The 25,761-nt window shown below is 40.1% G+C and overlaps 2 protein-coding genes, 1 non-coding gene and 1 pseudogene across 7 annotated transcripts in view; 1 reads left to right on the forward strand and 3 right to left on the reverse strand.

Annotated features, from left to right (window-relative positions):
* Positions 1 to 15,373, reverse strand: part of ARID4B (AT-rich interaction domain 4B) — a 115,581-nt gene extending 100,208 nt beyond the window's left edge. The window contains exons 1-2 of the mRNA XM_039850349.1: positions 14,946 to 15,373; positions 14,227 to 14,281 (exon numbers count right to left, since the gene is read on the reverse strand). Of these exons, the coding sequence (XP_039706283.1) occupies positions 14,227 to 14,232 (6 nt within the window). The 5' untranslated portion in view covers positions 14,233 to 14,281; positions 14,946 to 15,373. The remainder of the gene's footprint in view (positions 1 to 14,226; positions 14,282 to 14,945) is intronic.
* Positions 10,756 to 10,862, reverse strand: LOC120592656 (U6 spliceosomal RNA). Its single transcript, XR_005650184.1, has one exon. It is a non-coding gene; the product is annotated as a U6 spliceosomal RNA (small nuclear RNA).
* A 247-nt stretch (positions 15,374 to 15,620) lies between the features above and the next one.
* GGPS1 (geranylgeranyl diphosphate synthase 1) lies at positions 15,621 to 25,414 on the forward strand. 5 transcript variants are annotated; one of them, XM_039850298.1, is made up of 5 exons: positions 15,621 to 15,921; positions 16,265 to 16,384; positions 17,495 to 17,587; positions 19,838 to 19,908; positions 20,159 to 25,414. In XM_039850298.1, exons 3-5 carry the CDS (start codon positions 17,518 to 17,520, stop codon positions 20,918 to 20,920), a joined length of 903 nt encoding a protein of 300 aa, XP_039706232.1. In that variant the 5' UTR covers positions 15,621 to 15,921; positions 16,265 to 16,384; positions 17,495 to 17,517; the 3' UTR covers positions 20,921 to 25,414. The 5 variants fall into 5 exon arrangements, with proteins under 5 accessions (XP_039706232.1, XP_039706230.1, XP_039706231.1 ...); XM_039850296.1 differs by having other exon boundaries at positions 15,625 to 15,921; positions 16,265 to 16,478; XM_039850297.1 differs by lacking the exon at positions 16,265 to 16,384 and having other exon boundaries at positions 15,626 to 15,921.
* LOC120592685 (uncharacterized) lies at positions 19,253 to 19,371 on the reverse strand (annotated as a pseudogene).
* Positions 25,415 to 25,761: the final 347 nt, after the last annotated feature.

Consider the following 25,761-nt stretch of genomic DNA (forward strand, 5'->3'; position numbering starts at 1 on the left):
AGAACTACCATATGATCCAGCAATTCCTCTTCTGGGTATTTAACTTCAGGATATGAAAAAAACTAATTCGAAAAGATCTACGGAGCCCTATGTTCATTGCAGCATTACTTACAACAGCCAAGACATGGAAACTACTTAAGTGTCCATCAATAGAAGAATGGATAAGGAAGATGCGGTACATATATACACGACTGAATAGTAATCAGCCATAAGAAAAGATAAAATCTTGCCATTTGTGACAACATGGATAGATCGTGAAAGTACTGTGCTAAGTGAAATAAGTCAGACGGAAAAGGACAAAAACTACGGTTCACTCATATGTGGAACAGAAAACAAAAAGGCAGCAAACTAACCAAACCAGACCAAAGCAAACTCAGATACGGACCAGAGGGGTGATCACCAAGGAGGAGGGGAGGGGAGAGGGAAGGAGAAACGGATAAAGGGCGTCAAATACATGGTAACGGAGGAGAACCAGACTTTTGGTGGTAAGCACGTAACACACAATACAGATACAAATTATAATTTATGTTATCAACCACTGTCGCCTCAATGAAAAACTAAGTTTTTAGAAAGTTTGTACTCTTAACCACTGAAGCGCTACCATCTGCCACCCTAACTTTACATTCCTGAATTTTATACTATTCGAAGACATTGCCCCTCAAACAGATATCTTCCGGTGGAAAATTTCCATTCGATTCCCTTTTTTATTAAAAGCTATGGGAAAAAAATGAACCAGGAAAGCAAAAAAGACGTGAGGCTCCAAAACTGTATGAATCTGGCTTTCCGTAATTAGGCACACAGGCACCAAGCACTCTACTCTACCACAATGCAACGCGCACTGGCTGCATTAAGTACGTTTCCTAAACTCCTAGCAGATGGTGATATGAGGACAATAGTAAAAGTGCCCCCACCACAATATATTAGTTATTATTTTGGGCACTTGTAAACCAAACACAGTGATGAGTATTTTGCATATGTCATCTTATTTATAATTCATAACGACAAAGTAATTATTACTATCGCCATATTTCATGTGATGAAAAGGCTCAAAGAAATAAACTGCCTAAGGTCCTGAAGCTAGTTAAGAGACAGAGCAAGACTTACACCTAAAAATCCTACTCCATTATATTCCTTCTGTATCATTAGGGTGATGAGGTGAGTGAGGACAGCGCACCCTGACTCATCCTCTTTTGTTTCTAATTCACCTCTGATGAAGTCTGACAATGAAGAATGGCTCTTGAATTTATCACCTCCATGAAAAAGACGTACTGATATTTAATTTTTAAAAAGTTAGATACCAATCTGTATACAGTACCAAATGTACCATCAAACTGAAATCATTTGCATATCTACATTCTAAGAAACACTGTACAATACTTGATATATATAAAACAAACTTGCATAGCATAAATTTACAACTCAGGGTACACAGGACTTGTGAAACTGATTTTATACGGATGCATTTGGGAATATAAGTAGTTGTCTATGATTTACTGCCTGTCATTTGTGGTTTACAGCCGCACTGTCAGAAATACGTAATAAGTACAGCGATGGCACAAAGGACAGAAGGGTCTGAATTGGGAAAGATATCCTAGCTAGAGAATCCTGTCATGCCACCAGAATGAAATCACTGGTCACAACTTCATCTTTAGAGATATTCTAGCTTAAACATGATAACTGCAATCTCAAAAGAAACCATTTTTTACAGAAATTAGCAGACCTCTCTTTCCATCTCTGATATGTTAAGATGACTTAGTGAATATTCACATACGAATTGTGCTAAATTTATTCTAGAGCTGCATACCCCCAAATTTTAACCTGGCAATACAAACAATAAAAAAGACATCTGTCTGCCCCTAAGATTCCGCTTGGCAGGGGTTTTTAAACAGCCATTTCCACTGCCTGCTCCTCCTCTCTGAATCTTGTGTCACAGCAAGACAGTTTTGAGAGTTGGAAGACTTTGAGTTAACTAAGTAAAAAGGTGGCTCAAAAGAAAATTAAGAAATGACAATATTAAAAACAGCAATTCTCCAGGTTTACTCTCAAAAAATATCACCTAGGCATATATGAAGAATATCACCTAGGCATATATGAAGAAATCATAAACAACTGCAATTTAAAACTGCAATTACTCAAATTGAATATATAATTCTCAGGCTCCATATGATTCCTGAAGTTAAATCTTTTTACAACAGTCACTTATTACTTGAAAACTCCTCCCACCCTTCCTCTAGCAACACAGAAAGATGACAGGGTTCTTTTCGACTGGGAGGAAAAAAGGTAACATACAGATAAAAAGAATTATATTAGGGGAAAGAAAATGAAATAATAGAATCGAATCCAGATAAGTAAATAGAGAACAAGCAAACTTACACCTTCAGGGATGCCACCCAGGTTGTGAATACTTTTTTGCTCTATGTAACCTTTTATGTTGTCATCTGACACAATAGTTGGGGTCTAAATCCACAGGGCCAAAGGCTCTTTGAAAGTCTTTTCTGGTTTTCTGAGCCACGATATTTCAAAATTACCCGTGGCAATATAATGTGAGGATTCACTTTTCTCTCACTTTAAAATATTAACTCTTCAAATCCTTATGCTGTTTTCCTCTCATTCGCAATATTAATTTTCAACACGTAAAGGTTCTCCCAGAAGAAGTGAGTCCACTGTTAATTTAAATACATTTTCATATGATTTTTTCTATTTTTTAAAAGAATAGGGTAAATTTATATAAAACATTTAATACCACGGTGCAGGTAAATTCTAGCTTTACAACTGATTTCTTTCAATAAAGAAAGTAGGTAAAAGGTTTCAAAACACATTGACTATTCCATAAAGTCATCAACAGGTCTCTAAACAGCAACGACATTATTACCCGCCTAACTAGCAGAGAGGCGCAGTCACTTTCTGACCGCGACAGATCCTGCCATCAATTTAATGTGTGCCTGTGGGCAAATCTCTCAACATCTTCACATCTGCTTCTTCAACCATTAAAAAGGAAAAATGCCGCTGACCCGCCTCAAAGGGATGTTTTAATAAATAACTAATGATCATGAAACTTTAAAAACATAATGTGCCATTTTAAAACAGTATAACTGTATTGTTAAAAAAGTTCTTTAGAAACCACATATTCTGACCCTAGCATTGCCTAAAGTGGTCTGTCCCCAAATCAATATTTCTAGTAAATGCTGCTAAGGATCCCAAGAATAGCATTATCCACTTTAGCACGGGGGCTCCCCGTCACTGACCCTCAGGGGACTCCTTCTCACTGACCCTCACGGGGGCTCCCCCTCACTGACCCTCACGTGGATGTCCCCTCACTGATCCTCACAAGGGCTCCTCAATGACCCTCACGGGAGCTCCCCATCACTGACCTTCCAAACCTTTTTTTTTTTTAGGTGAGGCAACCATTGGTCGACCTCACAGATTGCAAGGACCTTGTCATCTTACAATCCTTTATTTTATTTTTTATGCACAGTATCTGGTCTTCCTGGGTGGTCTCCCATCCAAGTACTAATCAGGCCCGACCCTACTTAGCTTCCGAGATCAGACCAGATCGGGCTTGTTCAGGGTGGCATGGTCTTAGACCCTCCACCTTCTAATAGCAACCTCATGCAATGACACTTCATTAATCGTAGCTGTCATAACAACCAATAGGGCTGTGAGAGGCTATAGTAAATGTTACAGATGATTGGGGCTATTCACCACCTAGTAGTACTAGATAGTCAAATAAATTAACTATTCCTGGTGAATATCTCCTGAATGCTAAACACTGCTGTAATTGAGGCCTCTACATACCTGCCAAAATGTAAAGCTAAAGAAACATAGTGACTCCTTACGTACATCAGCTGGTGGTAGAGAAATTAGCATATTGAATACAAATAAAATCTTGCTAAAGCCATCAAAAAAGAATGCCATAGTACTGACATAGAAGGATGTAAAGTTACAGAACAGTATGTATAGATGACTCCATTTTTACAAAATCAAACATGAAATAAATACTCACACACAAGTTTACATGTGCAAAGAAGAAAGGTGTGCGAGACTGTACCCCAAACTGTTAACAGGAAGTGAGGCTGGTGGGTAAGGTTTTACTATTCACTGTATACATTTCTGTAATTTTTAATATGTACAATAAACCTATACTGCTTTTCAAATAAAAAGAAAACTTCCTTAATTTTGCTAGTAATAGAGCTAGTTTAGAAAACTTTCTCCAAGTTGGGGCAAAGCAACTTTAAGTGATTTAAGTGTCAGGCCCTCTGACAATGAACAACTTTTTTTAAAATCACTGAACTACTTTAAGCAAGGACATATGAATAAAAACTAGAAATGGGTCCTTGGTGAGATATCCTTACCAAAATAAAACTGAAGATATGAAAAATCTAAATTTAAAAAAATCTCCCAAATAGACATAAGCCAAGCCAAGCTGCCTCATTAAAACTCTGACGAGCAATAGTAGCTCCTTTGTCTTCAAACCTGCTCAGCTTTCCTTTTACTCCTCTCTGGAGTAAAGACTCTCAGGTTTGGCAGGGCCCCAGCACTCACTCACTCCACCCACGTTGGCTCACCCTGCTAGACCAGCCTCAGGTGACTAACTGCCACATCAGAACAGTGATGCGATCAAAAGAAGAAGAAAAAATTGCCTTACATAAATAAGCAAGGCTAGAGGTGGATGCTTACGCAGAGAATAAATATCTACAGTGGTTCATCTAATCCGTCAACAACCCTCTAGGGTTGGAAGCAAAATGTATTTTCCCTTGAAAGAAACCCATCTGAGCAGACACGTACTGTGTTTACTAGAAGCTTCTGCTCGGATAAAGGTCTGAAATGGGAGCAATGCGTTCTGAGAATAAAGAAATCTAGTTTTCAACTTCCATTAAACATTCTTTTGAGAATTTCATAAAGGCAAAAATAAAGACAGGTTTTAATCTTAATCAGAAAATTGCAACTTTTCTCCTAAACTTCCAAATCAAGTTAAAAAAAGACTAGTCACTGTATCACCCTGAGAGCCTGTTTAAATCGACGTTTGTCCATTTTCGTCATAGATCTACTAATAGCTACAATTTATTGAGAACTTACTATGTAGTAGATCCTGTTATTAGTCACCCCCTACAACCCCGTGAGATAAGTACTAAAGCCAGACCTATTTTAGACAAGAACACCAGCATTCTTAGAAAACTGCCCACAACTTGAAAGAGTCCCAATTCAATCCAAAACAGTCTTAAAGAATCCTCATTCTATGTTTATAATAGGAGAGACAAGCTTTTACCAGAACAATACGTCCGCCATGTATTGCCTGCACAGAACTACGCCAAGCGCAATAAAAAGCATTTTCAATGTTATTTCATTTAGTACTTACACAATCTTGTAACTATTAACACCATTTGGCAAAAAAAAAAAAAATTAATGTCTACTTTCAAAAATGAATGACTTTACCCTAACTTCAACAACAAAGAACGGAGAGAAACAGTATTGGGAACAAGATCTCTCTTTCTAAACCATATGCTCTAAGCTACACTGTGTCAAAGGTTTGACGGTTTATAATCTTTCTTTATGCTATTAAATTATAAAAAAATAAGTGTGATTTTCAAGGAAACTTATTAGTTATCAATAACTATGCTCTCATAAGCAATTATCCTGCAAGATTATCAAATTAGGAGATAGCAGTCTGTTACTTATCAAAACCTTGACACAGATCTTCAAATATCCTATAGTTAAGTCCCACTGACAAATCTATAAACAAGACGAAAATGGCTTAAATAAAAAGTCTGTGTAAAGTATCCTTCTTACTGTCCAAGATATACTGTAATCTGACATATCTTAATAGTATGAAACTATGTGCAGAATTATTATTCTTTTGACTATAGCTAAATTTATAATTTACAAAAATGATACATCCAGTATTTTCTGTAAAATTTTCTTTCTTACAAATCGTAATAATGGCCCAGAGAATCAGCCTCTCTACCACCTGACTGCCAACACCAATGTTAAGCTGGAAAAACACTCACACCAGGCAGAGTAATATAGAAGTTTATACATACTCCTAACTGTATCCTAAAGCTAAATACATCTGGTTATTCAATTAGATATTATCCTTGTTACAGACGACCCTATTAGACAAATAACTGAATGTGGAAAAGGAAAGAGCAAACATACATTAACTTTTTAAATAAATAGTTTCATAAATACCCAGTGTGCTAAAAACTGTACTTCCAGATTTTCAGAGCAACTTTTTAAACTTATTTCATAAAATGTTTCCATAAATCAAAGGATCTTTATAATTGTAACTGAAAACATTCGGATTCTTCTTAGAAATTCAAATAGGCAAACATTTTAAGCTATGTAGAAATTTCACGTAAATGCTAATATTTCAGAAACAATCAACTCGACTCTTTTCTAACTGTATAGTGATTTAAACAAAGAAAATTAAAAAATAAAATGAGTAGTGACCAGACGATTACCTGTTCCTTAATGGTAAAAGTAGAAAGGTATACAAACAACTATTTTGATTAAGATGACTGGCAGCAGATCAGTTAGCAGATGATATTACAGAGCAGTGTTTCTTACTATTTGTGTTGTGGGTCCCATTGAGAAGCTGAGAAGAGCTATGGTTCCTCTCTCCAAGAAAGTGTATGGCCATGTGAAATTCTGCACATAATAACTCTGGGATGGGAAGAGATTTACAGCAATCTTGATACCCATACTTGGACCTTCTGTGTAGAATATGAGCAAGTATTAATTAAGGAATACTGGGAACTGTACTCAGAGTAAGACTAGTGTTGTTTTAAAACTTTCCCTCCTTTGCCTCTTTTATCTTGTCCTTTGCTTCTACTTACCAGCCTAAAAGAAAACCATCGGTATAGTAAGATGAACATGAAGCTTGGTTTCTCTCTCTCTGTAGGCTGACCTTAGTAGAGCTGCCCTCTATTTCCCAGTAAACTGTTTATATACTTTTATAAACTCATTTTTCCTCCCCAAACCTGAATGGTGTCTCTAATCACAGCATGAAAATTATCAGATTTCTAGAAACACATTATCTTCCACAGAAAACTTTAATGTCAGGATTTCCTGCGCTTCTGAAAGAGCAGAACTGTAATAATTTTTATAACACAAGTTCTCTTTTAAAATTAAGTTAAATATGCTGATTAGCAGTTTAAGCGGTAACAAATATACCGTCTTATTTTAACGAAAAGTAATTAAATGAAAATACATCATCTTGGGAACAAAAGGTAGTTAAAGTTTATGTTCTGTTCAATGCCCATTCGGTTTAAAGGAGGCCCGGTAAAAAAGAACGCTGACACAATTATTTCCTCACTATTTTCCTTTGTCTTTATATTCGAATGGTTACAAGCTCAACGTGTTGTGCACTTAGATAATCCACACGAATTTTTAATAATTCTACTGCAGTTTAAGCCTTATCAAAATTCACACCTGCAATCTGCAACATTTAAATATCAAAAGGATTAATGGGACTGGTTTCCTCTGCTTCCTGTGGGTGTCACCTCACAGACAACACGAGAGCATGCTTCTCCCGGGCGCAGAAACATCTGTCCTGTGTCGCTAAAAGGCAGGCAGCGAGAGTCCTGTTTTGAAACAGTTTGTCAAGAATAAAAGTTTGCAGCTCTTTTAAAATGAGTCTGTTACTAAAAAATTAACATAGCATGTCTATTTCATTTACAGCCACATTTCGCAAAGCGCTTTTGACAAATATAAAATATAAATGCTTATTTCCAAAACTTATGCAGCCCTAACTTCATCCTAACCCCAGTTTTCCAGTTACTCAGCCAGAAAATCTTGGTGTCCTTGACTTTCTCCTTCCTCTACCTTCTTTCTGACAGGAATGCCTGTTGGCTCTGCCTTCAAAGAAGACATCTAGAATCTGACCCCTCCTCATCTCCTTCACTGTCTCTGACTTGCATACAGCCTGTTTTTAACACAGCAGTCAGTGATCTTTTAAAAATATAATGACATTTGTCGCTCTGTAATGAGCCTGCATCGCTCCTCTATTCAAAGTCCCCGGTTGCTCCCTATTTCTATTATTGTTAAAGCCAAAATCCTTACAAAAGCCTCAAGGTCCTAGGTGACCTGATCTGATCCGCTCCGCCCCCAACCTGCACCCCTTTACTTGTCTAACCCCCCCACGCCTCCCCGCCCCGTCTTCCTTCCTTACTACGCTCCAGCCACCCTGGCCTCCTGTGCAGTTTACTGAACATGTCAAGCTGTCTTTGCGACCACATGACTAACTCCCCCACACCGTTCCATCAAGTTTTCTCAACAAAGTCTAGCCGACAACTTTAATACCACGACCTGCCTCACCCCCTGTATCACCCTGAAAGCCTATTTAAATCGACTTGCCCGGCTAGGCTCCCCTCTTATTTCCATATTACTGATAACCTAACAAACTAGATTTGTTTATTTGTTCGTCTGTTCATCTCACAAACACACCTTAACATATAAGATCCACGGGGCCAGGACTTTCTACCTATTTTGTTCACTGATATATCCTATCTAAGTGGTTAGTACGGAGACTAGCATGTAAATGTCCAACAAACAGTGAATGAAACTTTTAAATGTCCATTTTCTTGGTGGCCACTTACCACAATGACACAGAACATCTGAAGCTAAACACTCAGCTCTCAACAAGGTTACTACATGTAGTATTACTATCTTAAAAACAGGAAAGGTCCATACATAGGACCCTAGAAAATTAAAATTACATATTCACACAAAAGCTTGTATATAAATGTTTACTGCAGCATTATTCATAGGCAAAAAGTAGAAATAATCCACACATCCAACAACTAATAAACGAATTAACAAAATACGGTATGACAACAAAACAGACTATTATTCAACAATAAAAGGAATGAAATATTGACATATACTGCAAAATGAATGAACTTTGAAAACACTATTCTAAGTGAAAGGAGTCAGACACATGGGGCTACATATTGTATCATTCCATCAATAGGAAATGTCCAGAACAGGCAAGTCCTTGGGGACAGAAAGTGGATTAGTGATACCCGGGGGAGGGACAGAGGAAAAGGGAGCACAGGAGTGACCATTAATGGGGACATGGTTTCTCTGATGCACAATCTTGTAAAAATACTAAGTACTGAATTGTACACTTGAAAAAGTGAATTTTATCTCATTTTCTAAAACTCGAAAACAAAAACAAATAAAATGGAAAGAACTGCTCAGGTGAATGGTCGCTGCTCACTAACATGAGACGGCTAAGAGTCGGGGATACCTGCTTGGCTGTACTCAGTTTTAAGGATCCCATCCACCAACTAATCACAGCAAAGAGATTTAAAAGCGGGGGGCGGGGCGGGGGTGTCATCTGTAAGTAGCAGCAAGCAGAAATTTTCCGTCGTATCCAGTCCATTCAAATCCTATCATCATCCCACCTTCAATGCCGCCCCCCTTGGCACGCCTGGTCCGCCAGCTCTCACCAGAACTTGGTGGCCGTTCAAGTCACCTCCCACTCCCATTCTTGCTCCTTGCAGTGTTGTCTATACAGCAGTTACCGTTCTTCCAGAAAACGTCTACCGGATCACTTCACTCTCTAGCTCAGACCCTTCAACGACTTCCTAAGACTCAGATTTTACTCTAAGGCCTTACTTGGCCTACAAGGCCCTACACTGTATTGGCCTCGTGACCTCTCTGGCCTCATCTCCGAGGACTCCAGCCCTACAGGTCTTCTTCCTGTTCCTTAAACATGCCAAGGTCAAACAAGCCAAACAATCCTCCTCAGGGCCTTTGCACTTGTATTTTCTGCCTGGGATGCTCTTACCCCAGATAACTAAGTGGCTCGCTATATCGTTTGTTTTACATGATGCTTAAATGTTCATCTCTTTAAACTGGCCCTTCACTGCATCTAATCTAAAGCAACACCCTCTGTCACTTCAACCTGAATTTATAGGCCGAGTTAGCAAAAACATTCTTTGGTGAAATATGCAGTCATCTAACATACTTTTAAGAATTACAGTAAGCAAAGTATTGGCAATCTGGACAGAAAGCAAGTCGGTATTTTAGAAAATTACCTTTCGTCAAAAAGACTATAAATTTATAGGACAAAATACATTTGCCATATCATGGATCTAAATCCCTTAGAATATTATAGTTAAATATTGACTATGAGGTTAACATTCACACTGGATTAACCACCTGATTGCTGTTCCTCCCACCTGCTCTCTTAATCTTACATCTTAATAAGCAGATCCACTTGGACGGGGGCCTCCTACACGTCCTTTAAATACCTAAAACCCTATTCATCTGTACTCCAATGACAACTTGCTTCAGTGACAACATCCATCTCATGCCCCCAGGAAACCTCATCTTCCTCCTACCTGGGGTGAGTTCCTAGATGCCATAATCTACTTCGTAGCTGTCGCTGTTGCGGGTCTCTGCCCTCAGCTCCAGTTGAAGCCCTCGCTCACTTCTCACGGGCGTTCTCACCTGGAATCTCCAGACTTTCCATTCAGATCTCCCTTTTGATGTATTCACTACAAAACTACCAAAGTGATCTCCGTATTATAGAAATCCAACATCTTTACTCCTTCTTAAAAACCTTCGGTGGTTCCGTGTAGCTTTTGAGAAAATTTTCAACTCCTTAATTTAGCCTCGTCTCCAACCATGCCCTCCTCTTCCCACTCCAAATACATCATGCTTTAAGTTAATCAAGCCACAGTGAACTACTTAGTTTCCAAATACAGCATCTTGGGGGTTTTCTGTTTCTGTTTGTTTGATTTTTTTTTTTTAAATATGGAACGCTTCATGAATTTGCGTGTCATCCTTGCGCAGGGACCAGGCTAATCTTCTCTGCATTGGTCCAACTTTAGTGTATGTGCTGCCGAAGCAAACACTGGTATATTTTTTCCCCAATGTTGTTCCCTCTCTGTCTGAAACACTCTTTTCTATCCTCCTTTGCCTAGTGAAAGCTTTAACACTCAGCTTAGATGTCAATTCCGCCAGAAGACTTTCCCCGGCTTTCTGATTTCGATGTCCTCTTCCATCCTCCCATAGCACTTATCACAATTATATATTGCGATCGATACTCTCATAATTTAAATGCACTGTTTTGCTGTCTCTGTGAGCGCCTAAGTTGTGAGCTCCTTGAGAGCAGGTCTGATAGTTCATTCACCTTCATTCCACACTGCCTGACACTTGGAAGGGGTTGTTGTTAAATGAGTAATTTATGTGAATTGCAATTTTGTTCAAGCAAAACACCAAACATGGGCAGCCTCTCAACTTTCACCACATAAGACATTAACTTCCAATAAATAAGCTAAGTTTTTAGTACTACCGATTACTAGTAGATTCCCTGAAAAGAGGGATGGGGAGGGAGGGAAGGAAAGGGACAGAGAGGGAGAGAGATTAAAAAAAGGAGGAAGAGAGGAAGGAGGGAGAGAGCGAGCTAGGAGAAAAAGGAGGGAAGGGGGGAGGGGAGGAAGGGGGGAGGGAAGAGGATTGAGAATATGCACATAAGCAAAAGCATTAAAAAAGGCATTTGTAATTAACCTGTTATTTGTATGTGATCTAAGCCAACGTTTACTGAAAAGAGAATGATACATGGAAAAAGCCCTATCTCCCCAGATTCTAAATACAACCATCTAAGTCACTTAGCCCTTAAGATTCTGAACTGTCTAGCCTATCCAGCCCATTTCACTGGAAAATTTACAACAGTGTAATCAGAGATGTTAATAATATGCACAATACAGAAAAAAAAAGTTTTATTTAGAAAAAAAGTAGGAAATGAATCTGACATAATTAAGTCTTAAAATTATTTAGAAAGTTTAATAATCTGTCATTTCCTGATAATGTGTTATCGCTGACATTGAAAGGTCTATCAAAAGTATGAAAAATAAATCTAACATAAGACCAACATCGTAATCTATGTTAAAGCACAAAATTGCTATTGCATTAGATTTCTCAAAAACGCACCAGGCAAAAATATAAGATACTGTATACTAGTCAGTAAAGCAGCTTTATTTACTTAAATAAATTCTTGAAGTTAGCACTACAGGAAAATTGCTTCTAAAACATATAATACTAAAATGATATATACATTTTTATTTGGGGATTTTAAACAACCAAGAGTATTACTAATCACTTTTTCAATTACCTTAATACACTGTCATTCAGTAAAATTTAAAATTTTTTGTGACTAATAGGACAGATGATACAAACTTAAAAGCTTGCTTCAAAGTACAGATATGTTTGGTAAGATCAGATATATGGCATAAATCTTTCTATAGCTCAGCTGTCATTTACAGTATAGAAATTGGCAACATATTTTAAAAAAGAAAATGTAAGCCCAATATGATCAACCCTAAATACTTTTTGAATTGTGATTTTGTTCAAGCAAAATACCAATCGTGGGCAGCCTCTCAACTTTCAGCACATAAAACATTAACTTCCAAGAAATAAGCTAAGGTTTTAGAACTAGTGACTTCCAGTAGGTTCCCTAAGAAGACTTATCATACTTACAAAAACAGGAAGTTCTTCTTGTATTAAATCAGAAATTTATTTTAATGACGCTTTCCTTTTAACATTACCAATGCTTTTTTTAAAGGCAGCAATGATGTAAACACTGAGCATTTAAAATTAGTTGTTCTCAAATGACACCCCCAAATTTGCATTTGCCTAATACTTACTACGAAACTTTTAAGGCTAAAGTTTCCAACATACTTTCATTTTTTAAATAGACCAATTGGGGGGAAAAAAGAAAAAGGAAATGAAAGGAAAGGAAAGGAAAATTTAAATCTAAAAGACCTTCAACTTACATTTCTTTTAACCAGACATTAACAGAGTCCCTAAGATGTGTCAGGCACTACATTGGAAACTGTGACAGATTACAACATTTATTCTAAACTCAACCCTGTATCATTCGGCTGCTGACCTATTACATATCATTCAACCCAACACTTTCCTTAAGAAATTCTGGTCCAACACCGAGAAAAATACAAGTTTTTCCTAATAAACTCACTTGTCACTGTTTCATACAGGTCACAGAAGTTCTAGGTAGCATCTGCGACTAACGAAAGGGATTCATTTCTGAAATCACTGTTTTTCATTTACATGAAGGTGAGACAGTAATTCAGCAGATATAATAAACGTTTCAGGTAGTTTATGGCACCCCACACTCAAGAAAACAAAACAAAAAAAAGACAGCTATAGCTTTCACCTGCTTTCATAAACATGAGCATTACAAATTTTTATGTGGATGCAGTATTATAAAAGCAATATTGATTCTAAGGAAAAGTGAAGTGAATGTTTAAAATCAGTTCAAAGGAACTATGAAAGGTACATGAATTTACATTTCGACATACTATCTGTTGCTTTCCTATACTTGTGAACACACTCTACCCTTTTCAAGCACTTCTGAATTTGTGATGGATGAAAAATATCTGCCCGTTTTTAAGTTCCACCAGTTGAATCTAGACATACCAGATATCTAGAGTGCCTTTAAAAATATGACAGCATTCACTTCTATAGTCTCTAAAGTGGAAAAACAGACTGTACTTTTATTGCTATCAATTTTTTCCACCAATTAAGCAAAACGTACTTTTTAGACAACATCCTCCACTTAACACGTTTACAATTTAAGAAGAACCTGCCCATCAGCTTTCCACAGTGCAATACAGCATCTAACAATTCCCAGACCAAACAAACCAATAAAGAAAAATAAGCCACATACTCTTAAGTCTCTGGAAATACAAGGAACCTGCTATCTCTGAGTTTGTAAAGATCATAAAAATGCCTTAAAATCTTTCAAATAAGATTATTTTCGTGCCTAATCAGTCTTCTGCTAAAAATTCACAGTACTGTTAGCACAATAAATGAGATTTTCTTTCATCAGTGTAAGCGATAGAAACACAATACAGTTGAGGTTCTAGAGTCAGATTACTTGACCTGCTTTTTCCGTTTCACCTTTTAAAACACCCCCTCCCCTGCACGCAACTATTCCACTCATTCTTTGCAAAAAGAGACGTCTTATATGGGAAAAGGAGCCTCAGTGAGCTATCCTGTACTGCTCCAACTCCAGAGCACAGCCCACAGATACATATCCACACCAGCTGACCCGGTCGTCTCCCGGGGAAGGGCTCGGGCACCCAGCCACCAAGCACACCTTCCTCGGTAACACTCGGAGGCCCCGCGACATCGATCCAACCCCCCACTTCCTGAATTCTACAAGCCCCGATCTTCGTTTTCTGTAGGCAAGCTCACCTTCATGATGATTCCGGGACCGCGATCCCCTGGAAAACACCAGATTCACCTGCACCTGGAAGAGAGACAAAAGACACCCAGTGAACACCACAGGCACCCCCTACACGGGCGGAGGCGGAGGGGCCAAAAAAGGCCGTCGAACACGCGAGACACCGATGCGGGGCTCCCTAGGGCCTCGCCACCCCGCGCACCCCGCCACTCACACAGCTCGGCGGCTTCGCGTCCCCATTGTCGGGACCCGACGGAGTTTCCCGTCTCCGACAATGACGCCATTTCTGTCAGAGGAGAAACTCACAACAAGCCGGGTCCGGCCGGGCCTCGGCGCACCCCGCGTCCGAGCGGACAGCGGCCTCAGAGGGCCCGCAGGCCGCCGCAGGACCGACCCGCCGGGGCCGCTGCCCACGTCCCGTTCCGAGACGTGGACCGACAAGCGGAGCGGACCCCGAAGCCAGCCGCGGGGCCCGGGGACGGGGAGGAGGGGACCGGGAGGCGGCACAGCCCCCCCCCACGCGCGACTGCCGGGTCCCCACAGAGGGCCGGGCCGAGCCGTGACCACGGCCGCCGGGCTGGGGCTGCCGCGGGGGGCGGGGGTCCGGGGCCGAGGCCCCGAATTCGGACGCCGGGCGAGCGCACCACGGCGGTCCTCCCCGCTCGTCGCCCGGGCCCGGACTCCCTCAAGGACCCCCGACGAGCCCGCGAAAGCCTCCGAAATGCCCTACCTTCCTGGGAAGCGAGCGCAGACGCCGGCGCGTCCGGAGTCCCCTCCCCGGCTCCCCCCCAAAACCAGCAGGCCCGGGGGAGAGATAGGGGAGAAGAGCGGCGGGTCCAGCGGCGGCCGAGGCTGAAGCTCCGGCTCCTCCTCCTCCCGCGGCGGCGACTGGTACCTTTGTTTGGCGGCCGCTCGGGCTCCCTCGCTGGGGGGAGGGGGGACGACGAAAAATCCTCCCGGACCGGAGTCCGGGCCCCCGTCGCGCTGCCCTCCAGAGGACGGCGGCCACAGACCCTCTGCGGCTCCCTCCGGGCAAAGATCCAGGCGGTGGCCGTGGCGGCGGCAGGCTAAGCTCGAGAGTCTCCTCCGCTCCAGCACCCGAGCTCCTCACTCCGGACTCGACTGACGGGCAAACATCGCTCCCCCCCACCCCGAGTCCCCCACCTTCTCTCCGCTCTCCCCTCCCCTAGGCTGTTTCCCCTCCCCTACCTCTTTCCCGGATGGCCTCTTAGACGACCTCGGATTGGCTGGGGTTTTTTAGAGCCCGCCTACACCCTGTTCTTATTGGCCCCCAGCATACAAACAACGACGCCATTTTCCCACCAGTTCTATGGAAACAGAAAGTTACGCCTCAAAGCTTTTCGGGAAATGTAGTCCAGGCTGCGGGACCAGCGCGCGAGCCCTTGCAGGCGAGAACTGCAAGACCCTCAATGCCCCGCGGCTGCGTGAGACGGAAGGGGGAGTGAGCGGGGCGACAAAGCAGAGGGGAGGTGGCAACGACGCCTGCGCAGTGTGACCAGGATGGCGCATTTTCGTGCGTCGAGTAATGCAGTGTCGCTGGCGGCTGAGGAGCGCGGAGAGTTCTGGGATGAAGTAGGGGGAGGGATTCGTGTAGGCAGCGAGAGGGAACTATAAAGAGGGAAGTTGATGCTGGTACTACGACTCGCGGACCGGCGGCGCGAAAGCTGTGATCTCATCGTTAAACCGTGAGCGGCTGTGGTGGCGGCTGGGGAAACCCGGATGGGGAGGAGGGCGGGACCCGGAGGAAAGAAAGAAGGTGGGCGAGGACCCGGATGCTGAACCGGATTGTGTACGAATTTTCTGTCCCCTCGCTGGAAGAGAGGAGCAGGGAGGTAGGGGACCGAGCGGGGCGGAAGGGGGAGTCTGAGCCGAGAGGAAGCGGGAGCCTCGTGGACCCTGCGGCTCTGCCGACAGAGACGACCCTGGAGGCATCTCTCAGGCAGTTTTCTCCAGACCCGTCATCTCCCGGAGTTTGAGTCGAAGGGTAAACTGCGCTTTACAGCTGCGCTTCTATTTATATGTCTCTAGATAGCCGCTCCGAATCCAGACCGTTCCTCTGATGTTCTCACCTAACACGTTAGAAGGCACTTTCCGTTTTTCGGTCGGTTCTTCACGTATTTATTGAGATCCTACCACGGGGAAGAATTGGTACGGCTCCTGCCTTAGTAGACCTCTAAGCCTAGTGAGACAGATGGATATTAAATAAAGTGGACACACAAGCGCGTATGAAATTGGAACAGCGGTGAGTGCTACAAAGGAGTTACAAGGTGATAGAATCACAGGTAGGGAATTTGGCGTAGGAAGCTAACGGTAGGCTTTCCCGAGCAAATGAGGATCGACCCGAGAGTTGAAGGGTTGGCAGGAGTTAACTAAGGAAACAGCCTTCCAGACAGAATAACATGTTGGAAAGCCTTGTGTCAAAGGGGAACTTGTAAAGTATGAGCAGTGGTGGGACGCAGAATCTCACAGGCTTTGTTAAGAGAATATTTTTAATGACAATCGCATTCAAGTTAATGAATGTCTTAAATCAGAATCTCTGAAATGGGTCGATTATAGAGAAAATGCAGGAGAGTTTTCCCCTAAATTTTAAATATATAAAACATGCTAATTTGTCTTAACAGTTACAGGAAAAAAAGTACGTTTACTGATTTATGTAATCAGTCAGATATATAATAATCTAATTCTGTGGATTTAACATTGATTTGATGTCAACGATTTAAGCCTTTTATGGTTGAATAAATAGCAAAGGCTTAATATAAATTTTGTAACTTAAAATCCAGGTGAATACTTTGGCCAATCACTTGATCAAACTTTTTTTAATGAGATATAATTTACGTATCATATAGTTCACTCATTGAAAGTATACAATTTGACAGGTTTTAGTATACTGACAGGGTTCTCAGGCATCACCACGATCTAATTTTAGAACATTTTGGTGCCTCCAAAAAGAAACTCCATACTCATTAGCAGTCACTCCTCATTCTCCCTACCCCAATCCTAGGCAATCATTAATCTACTTTCTATCTCTGTAGATTTGTCTCTACTGAACATCTCATATAAATGGTATCATACGATACGTGGTCTTTTGTGACTGGCTTCTCGGCGTAATGTTTTCAAGATTCATACATGTAGAATTTTCCGTAAAAATGAAACAAAGTCTACCTTTACAAAAACATCTTGAGACACAAATTTCTTTGCAGTTTGACACTCGAAGGTAATTTCGTTAATGAGAGCATATTTGTTTCTCTTTTTTAACAGATCGGCTTTGAAATTCAGACACAATGGAGGAGACTCAAAAAACAGCCCAAAGAATTCTTTTAGAACCCTACAAGTACTTACTTCAATTACCAGGTAGTACTTCAGTAACTAAATACGTATAGCGTCATTTTTAGAGTATTGGTCATGCAAACGTTAGCATACAGAGGTTAAACTTGCCAGCTCTTGAGACTAGTGCCTGTTAGAAACTATTTGGGCACTTAAAAGTATCAAGCCAGACCTTAGAATCTAGTCAGAGGAAAAAAGTATTAAAACTACAGCACCTGTAAGTTAAGTCGTTGTTTGTTTTCTACATACATTTTCTATTTAAGGTGATAACCTATGAGAAAAATGATAAATAGAACTTTATAATTCTTTGTTCTTAAAAGGAACAATTTTGAGATACCCTTTAAAAAACATACCATTATGTAACATACTTAAAAAATAAAAATACTTAAAACATTTGATTACCTCGTTGGAGGTTTTATTCTTTACGGATGCCACACATTCCTGTTCCCTATTGCATAGCTGTCAGGGAAATCTGTGCCAAGTTGTACAGTAACGAAAACCTTCACTTACTTTCCACGTTCATGTTTTCTACTATGAACGCACACACTGCAGTTCTTAGGCTACTAGGGTCTTCCACTGAGAAACATGACACTTTCTTCCACACACTGCCCATGTGTCGCTGCACTGCTTTGTAACCGGTTGGCAAACACTGGCTGGAAATGGGCTGCCATAAAACACGCCAGTTATCAGTGCTGACAAGAGTCTAAAGTGTCTCCCGTTCCAGAGACTCTGCCACTCTGCAAAGCCAGGACTGCCTATCATTACATTTTAACCACAATGGTTACCTATGAAATTAACTTACTCTGTAACAATTCTTTTAGTTCTCATTATCTAAAAGTAATATTTTAAGCCATTAGATTACATATTTAAAACTTATTGGGTATCTCACCTTTTTTAACTGAATATATTGTTGCATCCTTGACAAAATATAACCTCAAAGGATTTTCCTAAATAGGAAATTGCATTATGCACAATAAACCTATTTTTCAGTGTTACTAAAATGATTTACAGGTGGACCGGACCATTTATTGTTACTCTTGCTTATAAAAGGTTATAATCATAAATAATTGTTGGTATTAGAATTTTCTGAAATGAATGAAATAGAATGACTTTTATTTATGTTTGCTTTTTTGCCCTAGTGCAGGGCCCCAAGCCTTTGCAGTGGGAGGTGGAGGGTGGAGGGTGGAGTTGGGAGTGGAGAAGATGGGCTACAGAGAGTTGATAATGTTAAGATTTTAAAAAGGAAATAGTAATCGTGTTAATTTTGAGGGATCTCTGTGACTACTGCCTATTGGAAACGATTTGAGGGCTTAAAAATATCAAGCCAGACCCTAGAATCTGGTCAGAGGAAAAAAATATTAAAACTGCGGTACTTTTACGTTAAGCCATTGTCTGTTTTCTATGTACATTCTGAAGTAGAAGGAAAATGTGGCTCAACCTGGATTATCTGTGTTCTTTGTCTCCTAAACTTGTTTGCTAAAGCAGTATGGGTCACTTTGCACAGTTTTGCATTGTCAGTATGGTCCAGTTTGTATATTCATTTGTTCGAGTGATCGGTATAAAGAAAACATAGATAGGACTTAGAATACTGTTTCTGTTCACTAAAACTTTTATGTAACTATTTTCCTGAAACCTAAAATTAGGATGTTACTGTGCATGCAGGAAACATATAGAACATTTTTATTTTTTTAACACCTACAGCACCTGGTCTTCCTAGGTGGTCTCCCATCCAAGTACTAACCAGGCTCGACCCTGTTTAACTTTCGAGATCAGAGGGGATCAGGCTTGTTGAGGATGGCATGGCCATAGACAGTGGTGGATAATTTTAAGAGGTAGTTCAATAGCAAAGTACATTTCATTAGAAATACCCAGTGTTCTCTGAATATCTTCTCTGAAATGGACAGTGCTAATTAACTGCTGCTAACTAGACGGGCTTCCTTTTTAAAAGGAATGAATGAGACCAAAATTTCTAAAACTTTCATTCCATGCCAAAATTGTTGATACAAGTTAAAATTAAAGTAGTAGGCTTGCTAGTGGGCCACTGCAACTTTAGAATGTCTCTTGCCTGTCCTAATTTTAAGGTTGTAGGTTTTAGAATGTGAATTTCGACAGAAGGAGCCAGTAGGGGCCCAGCAGTAGAAGACACAGGCTCTGCAGTGGATAATGGATTGATGGCGCTGGATTTATCAAGTCTGATCCATTTTAGGGGAAGTTTCTGAATGTGTTTTTTATAATTAAGATATTAATTTATTGCCAAGTTTTATTCTTTAATTGCAGGTAAACAAGTGAGAACCAAACTTTCACAGGCATTTAATCATTGGCTGAAAGTTCCAGAAGACAAGCTACAGGTATTTAGGCAATTATAACCTTGTTCTTAACCCCAAGAAATTAATGTGTCTCGTAAAAGTACTCCTAGCTCTGACTTCCATTTAATGCTCATGCAATATACTGTCTTATATTGGAGTTGCTAAATAATTATTAGTTTTAAAAACTTAGAAACCTGAGAACCCTTGTAATCTGTTAATATAATTAGATATTTATAAGCTGTTTTGGATAGTTAAAATATGAAAAAAATTTTTCAATCGCCTTTTTTGTTAGATTATCATTGAAGTGACGGAAATGTTGCATAATGCCAGTTTACTCATCGATGATATCGAAGACAACTCAAAACTCCGACGTGGCTTTCCAGTGGCACACAGCATCTATGGAATTCCATCTGTCATCAATTCTGCCAATTACATATATTTTCTTGGCCTAGAGAAAGTCTTAACCCTTGATCAGCCAGAAGCAGTAAAGATCTTTACCCGCCAGCTTTTGGAACTCCATCAGGGCCAATGCCTAGATATTTATTGGAGGGATAACTATATTTGTCCCACTGAAGAGGAATATAAAGCTATGGTTCTGCAGAAGACCGGTGGACTCTTTGGATTAGCAGTAGGTCTCATGCAGTTGTTTTCTGATTACAGAAGTGATTTAAAGCCACTACTTGATACACTTGGGCTCTTTTTCCAAATTAGAGATGATTATGCTAATCTACACTCCAAAGAGTACAGTGAAAACAAAAGCTTTTGTGAAGATATAACAGAGGGAAAGTTCTCATTCCCTACTATTCATGCTATTTGGTCAAGGCCGGAAAGCACCCAGGTGCAGAATATCTTGCGCCAGAGAACCGAAAACATAGATGTTAAAAAATACTGTGTATATTATCTCGAGAACGTAGGTTCTTTTGAATACACTCGAAATACTCTTGAAGAGCTTGAATCTAAAGCCTATAAACAAATTGATGCACTTGGCGGGAACCCTGAGCTAATAGCTCTAATAAAGTACTTAAGTAAAATGTTCAAAGCAGAGAATGAATAATACATTAAGTCATTCTAGATTAGGCCTGATAGCTTATTTTAGTTGATTTTTTTGGGGGGGGCAGTGTGTCTTTTAGTCTACCTTTTTAAAAATTTGGACCTAGGTGTTTGTCTCAAAACTGAGTGACTAGGGGTGATGTAGGTGAGGTGGTCGCAATTCAGAACCACTCTGTACAGGTAATCATCATCAAACAGTCAAAAGGAGCTGCATTTAATTAGGCCTAATTTGAACGTCAGAATGTGCTGTATTGGGTCCTTGTGGCCTACTCTGCCGTGAATGTTCCTGTCAAAAAAGAGACTTCAGCTTCCAGGAACTTTTATCCAGATTCTTCCTAACTGAAATATGGGCAGCTCCCAATTCATCTACCCCAGTTCCAAGCGAGGCACCACTTCAGGCCACTTTCTGTTCGCTAGCTAGCTTGAAGACCACAGAGCCTCCTTCCTAAATGTTGCTGCGTAGAAGAATATCTGTCTCCTCCCCGGAAACGCCCTCGCTGAAGTCTCCCATGAGCAGGCTGACAGTGACAAACAGTAAGCATGCTCGTCCTTTTTCTTACCCCCTTCCTTTCCCCTTTCTTCCTGCCAGGCAAATTCTGCTCTTTAACCAAGGAGTCTCCTTTACATACTAGCCCCAATTCTTTCTTTTTTCTTCCTAATGTAACTGGTGCCCCAAAACTGATTAATATCTGAAAATAGCAGTGTCTTTCCATTTAGGAAAGTACATGGGAAAGTATTTTAAGAAGGAGCCTTAAAACCTTTTTATATTTTCCCATCAATAGTAGTAAGAATTATAAAAGCTGTTGGCTCACTTCATGTATAAAGCAGGGGGAAGTGGGTTTTTTTTTTCCTTCCCAGGCCCACTGCCCTCCCCCAAGGCAGTTAGTACTTGAATGGGAAGGGAAGTAGACATCTTTAATCTTTACCATTAAAGAGAAGAAAAGTGTGAACCTGAGAGCTAGTGCCTGAAGGCTACGCTATCAGGCACTAACTAATTAGCTTTATAGGGCCTTAACCCTCACCATTCCTTTGTGACCTTCCAGCCCCCCACCCCACCCAAGTTTCCTTCTGTGGTCCAGAAAAGGTCGGAAAAAAATCATGAATCCTGTGTGGAAGTGTTACTGCCATCACAAAATGAAAGTTTATATTTCTCAGAAACATTGTGTTTTCCTTGATTGGTTCCTATAGGATGTTATCTGAGATCTAATCACCAGTTCTTGTATGAGAAATTTTCACCAAAGCACTCAATGTAAACCTTTTTGAAAAGTCAGGTATGCCTTTACTAATCCTTAAGATAATTTGAATCTTCCATTTTAATTAATACAAGAGTATTTGTGCTACATTATGGGAATTTGAATTTTGTGCTTATGGACCCATAACTTAGGAAAAAAAGCTTAATGATTACTCAAAAACGATCTAACGCTAACTATGTAGACAAAATGTTACTTTTAAGATAAAGACCGCTTAAGTAGAATATTTCTTATCTGATGAATTTAATTTCAGCCTGGTGCTATTCATGATTCTTTTGTCATTTTTATCTTGCCTTTAAAGGTCAGTGATGAATGCTGAACATTGAATTGGGGACTTATAAAGAATCATTTTATCTACTGAATAATCAAAAATCCATTCTTTTCACTTGAACTGCAGTCACAGTTAATACAGAAGAAAACCAGAATATAATGAGTAGTTTAATGTAGGAATCCCCAACCCCCTGGGTCCTTACCAGGTCAGTGGCCTGTTAGGAACGGGGCCACAGGGCAGGAGGTGAGCAGCAGACACAAATGTATTTGCAGATGCTCTCCACCGCTAGCGTCACCACCTCAGCTCCACCTCAGATCATCAGGCATTAGATTCTCATAGGAGCACCGGTCCCTGGCGCCAAAAAGGTTGGGGACCACTTGGTATTAATGTACCTACTTAGGTTTCAGTACAGTCATTTTTGTTCTGCATAAAGGAATATCCTGTGGTAACCCAAGTAAGAATTGGATTTTGTCATTCTGAAGACATATAATTTTAAAACATTTATTTTCACAATTTCTAGTCTGCGATGCTTAATAAAAAAGATATTATTTATTTGCAAAAATCAAAAGAATGAAGTCCGTTTGTGTTGCCATAAAATACTTTCTGACGTCAGCAAGACTAAATCATCTCTGGTCCACTCTATCAACGACCTAACTCGACTTCGTTTCCTTCTAACCTGTACCCTGTATCCTTCACTTCAGGGAGCCTTTCGAGAACTTTCTCAGATCATTCTCTTCTCTGACCCCTCTCATCCTGCCAGTTCCCAATCCTAGATGAATCCAGCCGAACACATTCTTTGTTCCTCCCATGTTGCTGAGTGCTGCTGGGAAATATTTTCAAAACTATTGTAGCCATTGCAGGTTAATGTATTACAGCCTCAGTAGCCCTTTTGTTTGTCATCTAATTCTGATGGAGATTAAAAATTTGTCAATCTAAAGTCTCCCGCTGCTTCTCCACTCTTCTCCCAGGAAATGTAAACTGTTCTAAATGTCCTCCCCTCTAGGTCTGTCTTCACATAGTCTGCCTTTCATCATGAAAAGTTTGTCCTGCTCTAGGCCAAACAAACTCTCCCATTCTTGGTTTTCCTTCCTTTCTGCCTCTTGGGGACGAATTTCATCTCCTGCTTTACATCTTCAGGATTTATCCGTTGGGTCTTGGTATCAGCGGACTGAGGGAAAGGAAATGTACATTTACAAAGTACCTATTTGGTACCAGATGGTTTCTGTTTTTCCTTTAAGCGTTTAATGAGCGGAGCCAGGACTTTGAATATGGGACAAAGCACTTTGCTCTTACACAGTTGGCCTCCCATTCCATATGCGCACTTAAACGTGTTTAAAACTTTGGAAAGCACTAGCCTATTGTAATAACAGTTTCCTTTCTATAATTTCTCCCCACTCCAATCTATCCTTCACACGCCAACCAAAGTTGTCTTTCAAAGCACAAATCTGATTGTCATTCTCATGTTTTAAATTTTCTTTGCATCCCCAATAAGGCCACCTGTAAATTCCTTGGCATACTGTATAAAGTTTTCCAAAAGCGGAGCCCCAACCTACCTTGACTAGCCATATTTCCTAACGCTTTCCTCTCCCACACACCTTATGCTCCGCCTTGATAGAATGCTCATCACTGCAGAGACAGTCTACTCTCATATTTGTGCCTGTGTGCTAGATCCTGTGCTAGGCTTTGGAGCTGTAAGAGTGTTAGATACTATCCCTTAACCTAATGTGCTTTTTCTGTAATAGAGACTGGTAAGTAAATAGCCAATTATTAAGCAGTATCCTTAGTGCTGGAACCAGGGCCCCTAATTACTTGTTTACTTGTCTGCCTCTCCCATCGGATTGGAAAATCATTAAGGACAAGAACTGACTTATTCAGCCTGATATTCCCAGTAGCACTTAAATATGTATGAATGAATAAATTTACTTGAAACTAATCTCCCACCTCTCAAGGGTTTCATTTAATATGTAATGTGAAAAGATCATAAACTTCAAATGTTAGCTTTTATGTTAATGTGGTTCTTCTATCTCTCATTCTTTAACAATTCTTATTCAGCATTCTCTTCCATTCTGAAAGCATTCTTAGACTCTTTACTCTCCCAGTTCTGTCTGTAATTACCATTATATCAAAAGACCGGCTTCCTCAAATTCAGATTCTGTATCTATAACTGCCTATTCACCTGAGTTTTCTGTTGTCACCTTGAAATAATGTAATTAAAACCAACGTACACCTTCCGTCCCATCCCTCTACCAATCCAGATAGTGGTAAGAAACCATTCTCCCCCAGCCTTTCCTATCAGCGTCCTCACTGTTTAAGTGATCCAGGAATGTGTGATTTTTTACCCCTGCCTCCTATATCTATCCAGTCCTCCCAGGTCATATAGTTTTGTCCTTTGAGATGTCTCTTACCTGTCGCCTAGTTTCCATTTTCCCTGTTCATTGAGAACAGGCTTTACTGCTATACAATGAAGAGCTGATACTTCGTGGCCGAAATACAGAAAAAGACTGATGATAATGGACACCAAAACAATGGAAATTCATGTATAACGCAATTGTCATCTGGCTCTGCAACTTTTACCACTTCCAGTTGGCTAACTGCAGATTTCCTCTGGTATTTCATTAATCATGTAATAATGCAATCTCACATTTTATGCGATTCGATACATTGGACCTTATAAGTAGTATATAGCATAATTTTATTGTATTCTGTACTGGTTGTTAAAAATATATAATAGTGCAATAAGCAATAACATTAGCAATGTAAAATTTAATAACCCATTAGTTCAAGTTAATTGTGTAGAATATTTCATGACCATTGCTTAATGGGCATCTTTTCATAAAGACATCCTGGAAACATTGGTACCAATAACTCACGTACATTCTTTATAAAGCACTCTATGCTTTAGGAGAATGGCCATTTTATCATCTTTGAATTACTTTTGTTACTGTACATAAAAAAAATATATCTGAATCTCTGAGAATTGGTATAATGAATAATGGAATCTATTTGGACCCAGTGGGGGAGACGGTACTGATGGAAGTCTGTGAAAGTAAGTTTAAGCCTTACCAAAACATGCACGGTCACTTAATAGAGATTGCAAAATGGGAATAAACATTTGAAAAGGAAAAAATTTAAAGATTTTTAGCTTTAATCAATGATATTCTAACGTGTTAATATTTTATAAGAAAAATGATGTCTTAAAGCTGTCAGATAAAATCAATTAACTATAAAAAATTAGACACGTAAAACTAAAGGAAACTGAAAATGAAACAAAGTAGCAATTCCAAGAGACAAACATAGATTCTCTAGCAAGTTTTATGAAAACGC

This window comes from Pteropus medius, unplaced genomic scaffold, assembly GCF_902729225.1.
Source record: "Pteropus medius unplaced genomic scaffold, Ma_sr-lr_union100, whole genome shotgun sequence".
In the NCBI taxonomy this organism is placed as follows: Eukaryota; Metazoa; Chordata; class Mammalia; order Chiroptera; family Pteropodidae; genus Pteropus; species Pteropus medius.

Coding starts and splice junctions, on each gene's coding strand:
- GGPS1 (XM_039850298.1), top strand. CDS start 17,518: ATGGAGGAGACTCAAAAAACAGCCCAAAGAATTCTTTTAGAACCCTAC. Junction 17,588..19,837: donor GTACTTACTTCAATTACCAG/GTAGTACTTCAG, acceptor CTTTAATTGCAG/GTAAACAAGTGAGAACCAAA. Junction 19,909..20,158: donor TTCCAGAAGACAAGCTACAG/GTATTTAGGCAA, acceptor CTTTTTTGTTAG/ATTATCATTGAAGTGACGGA.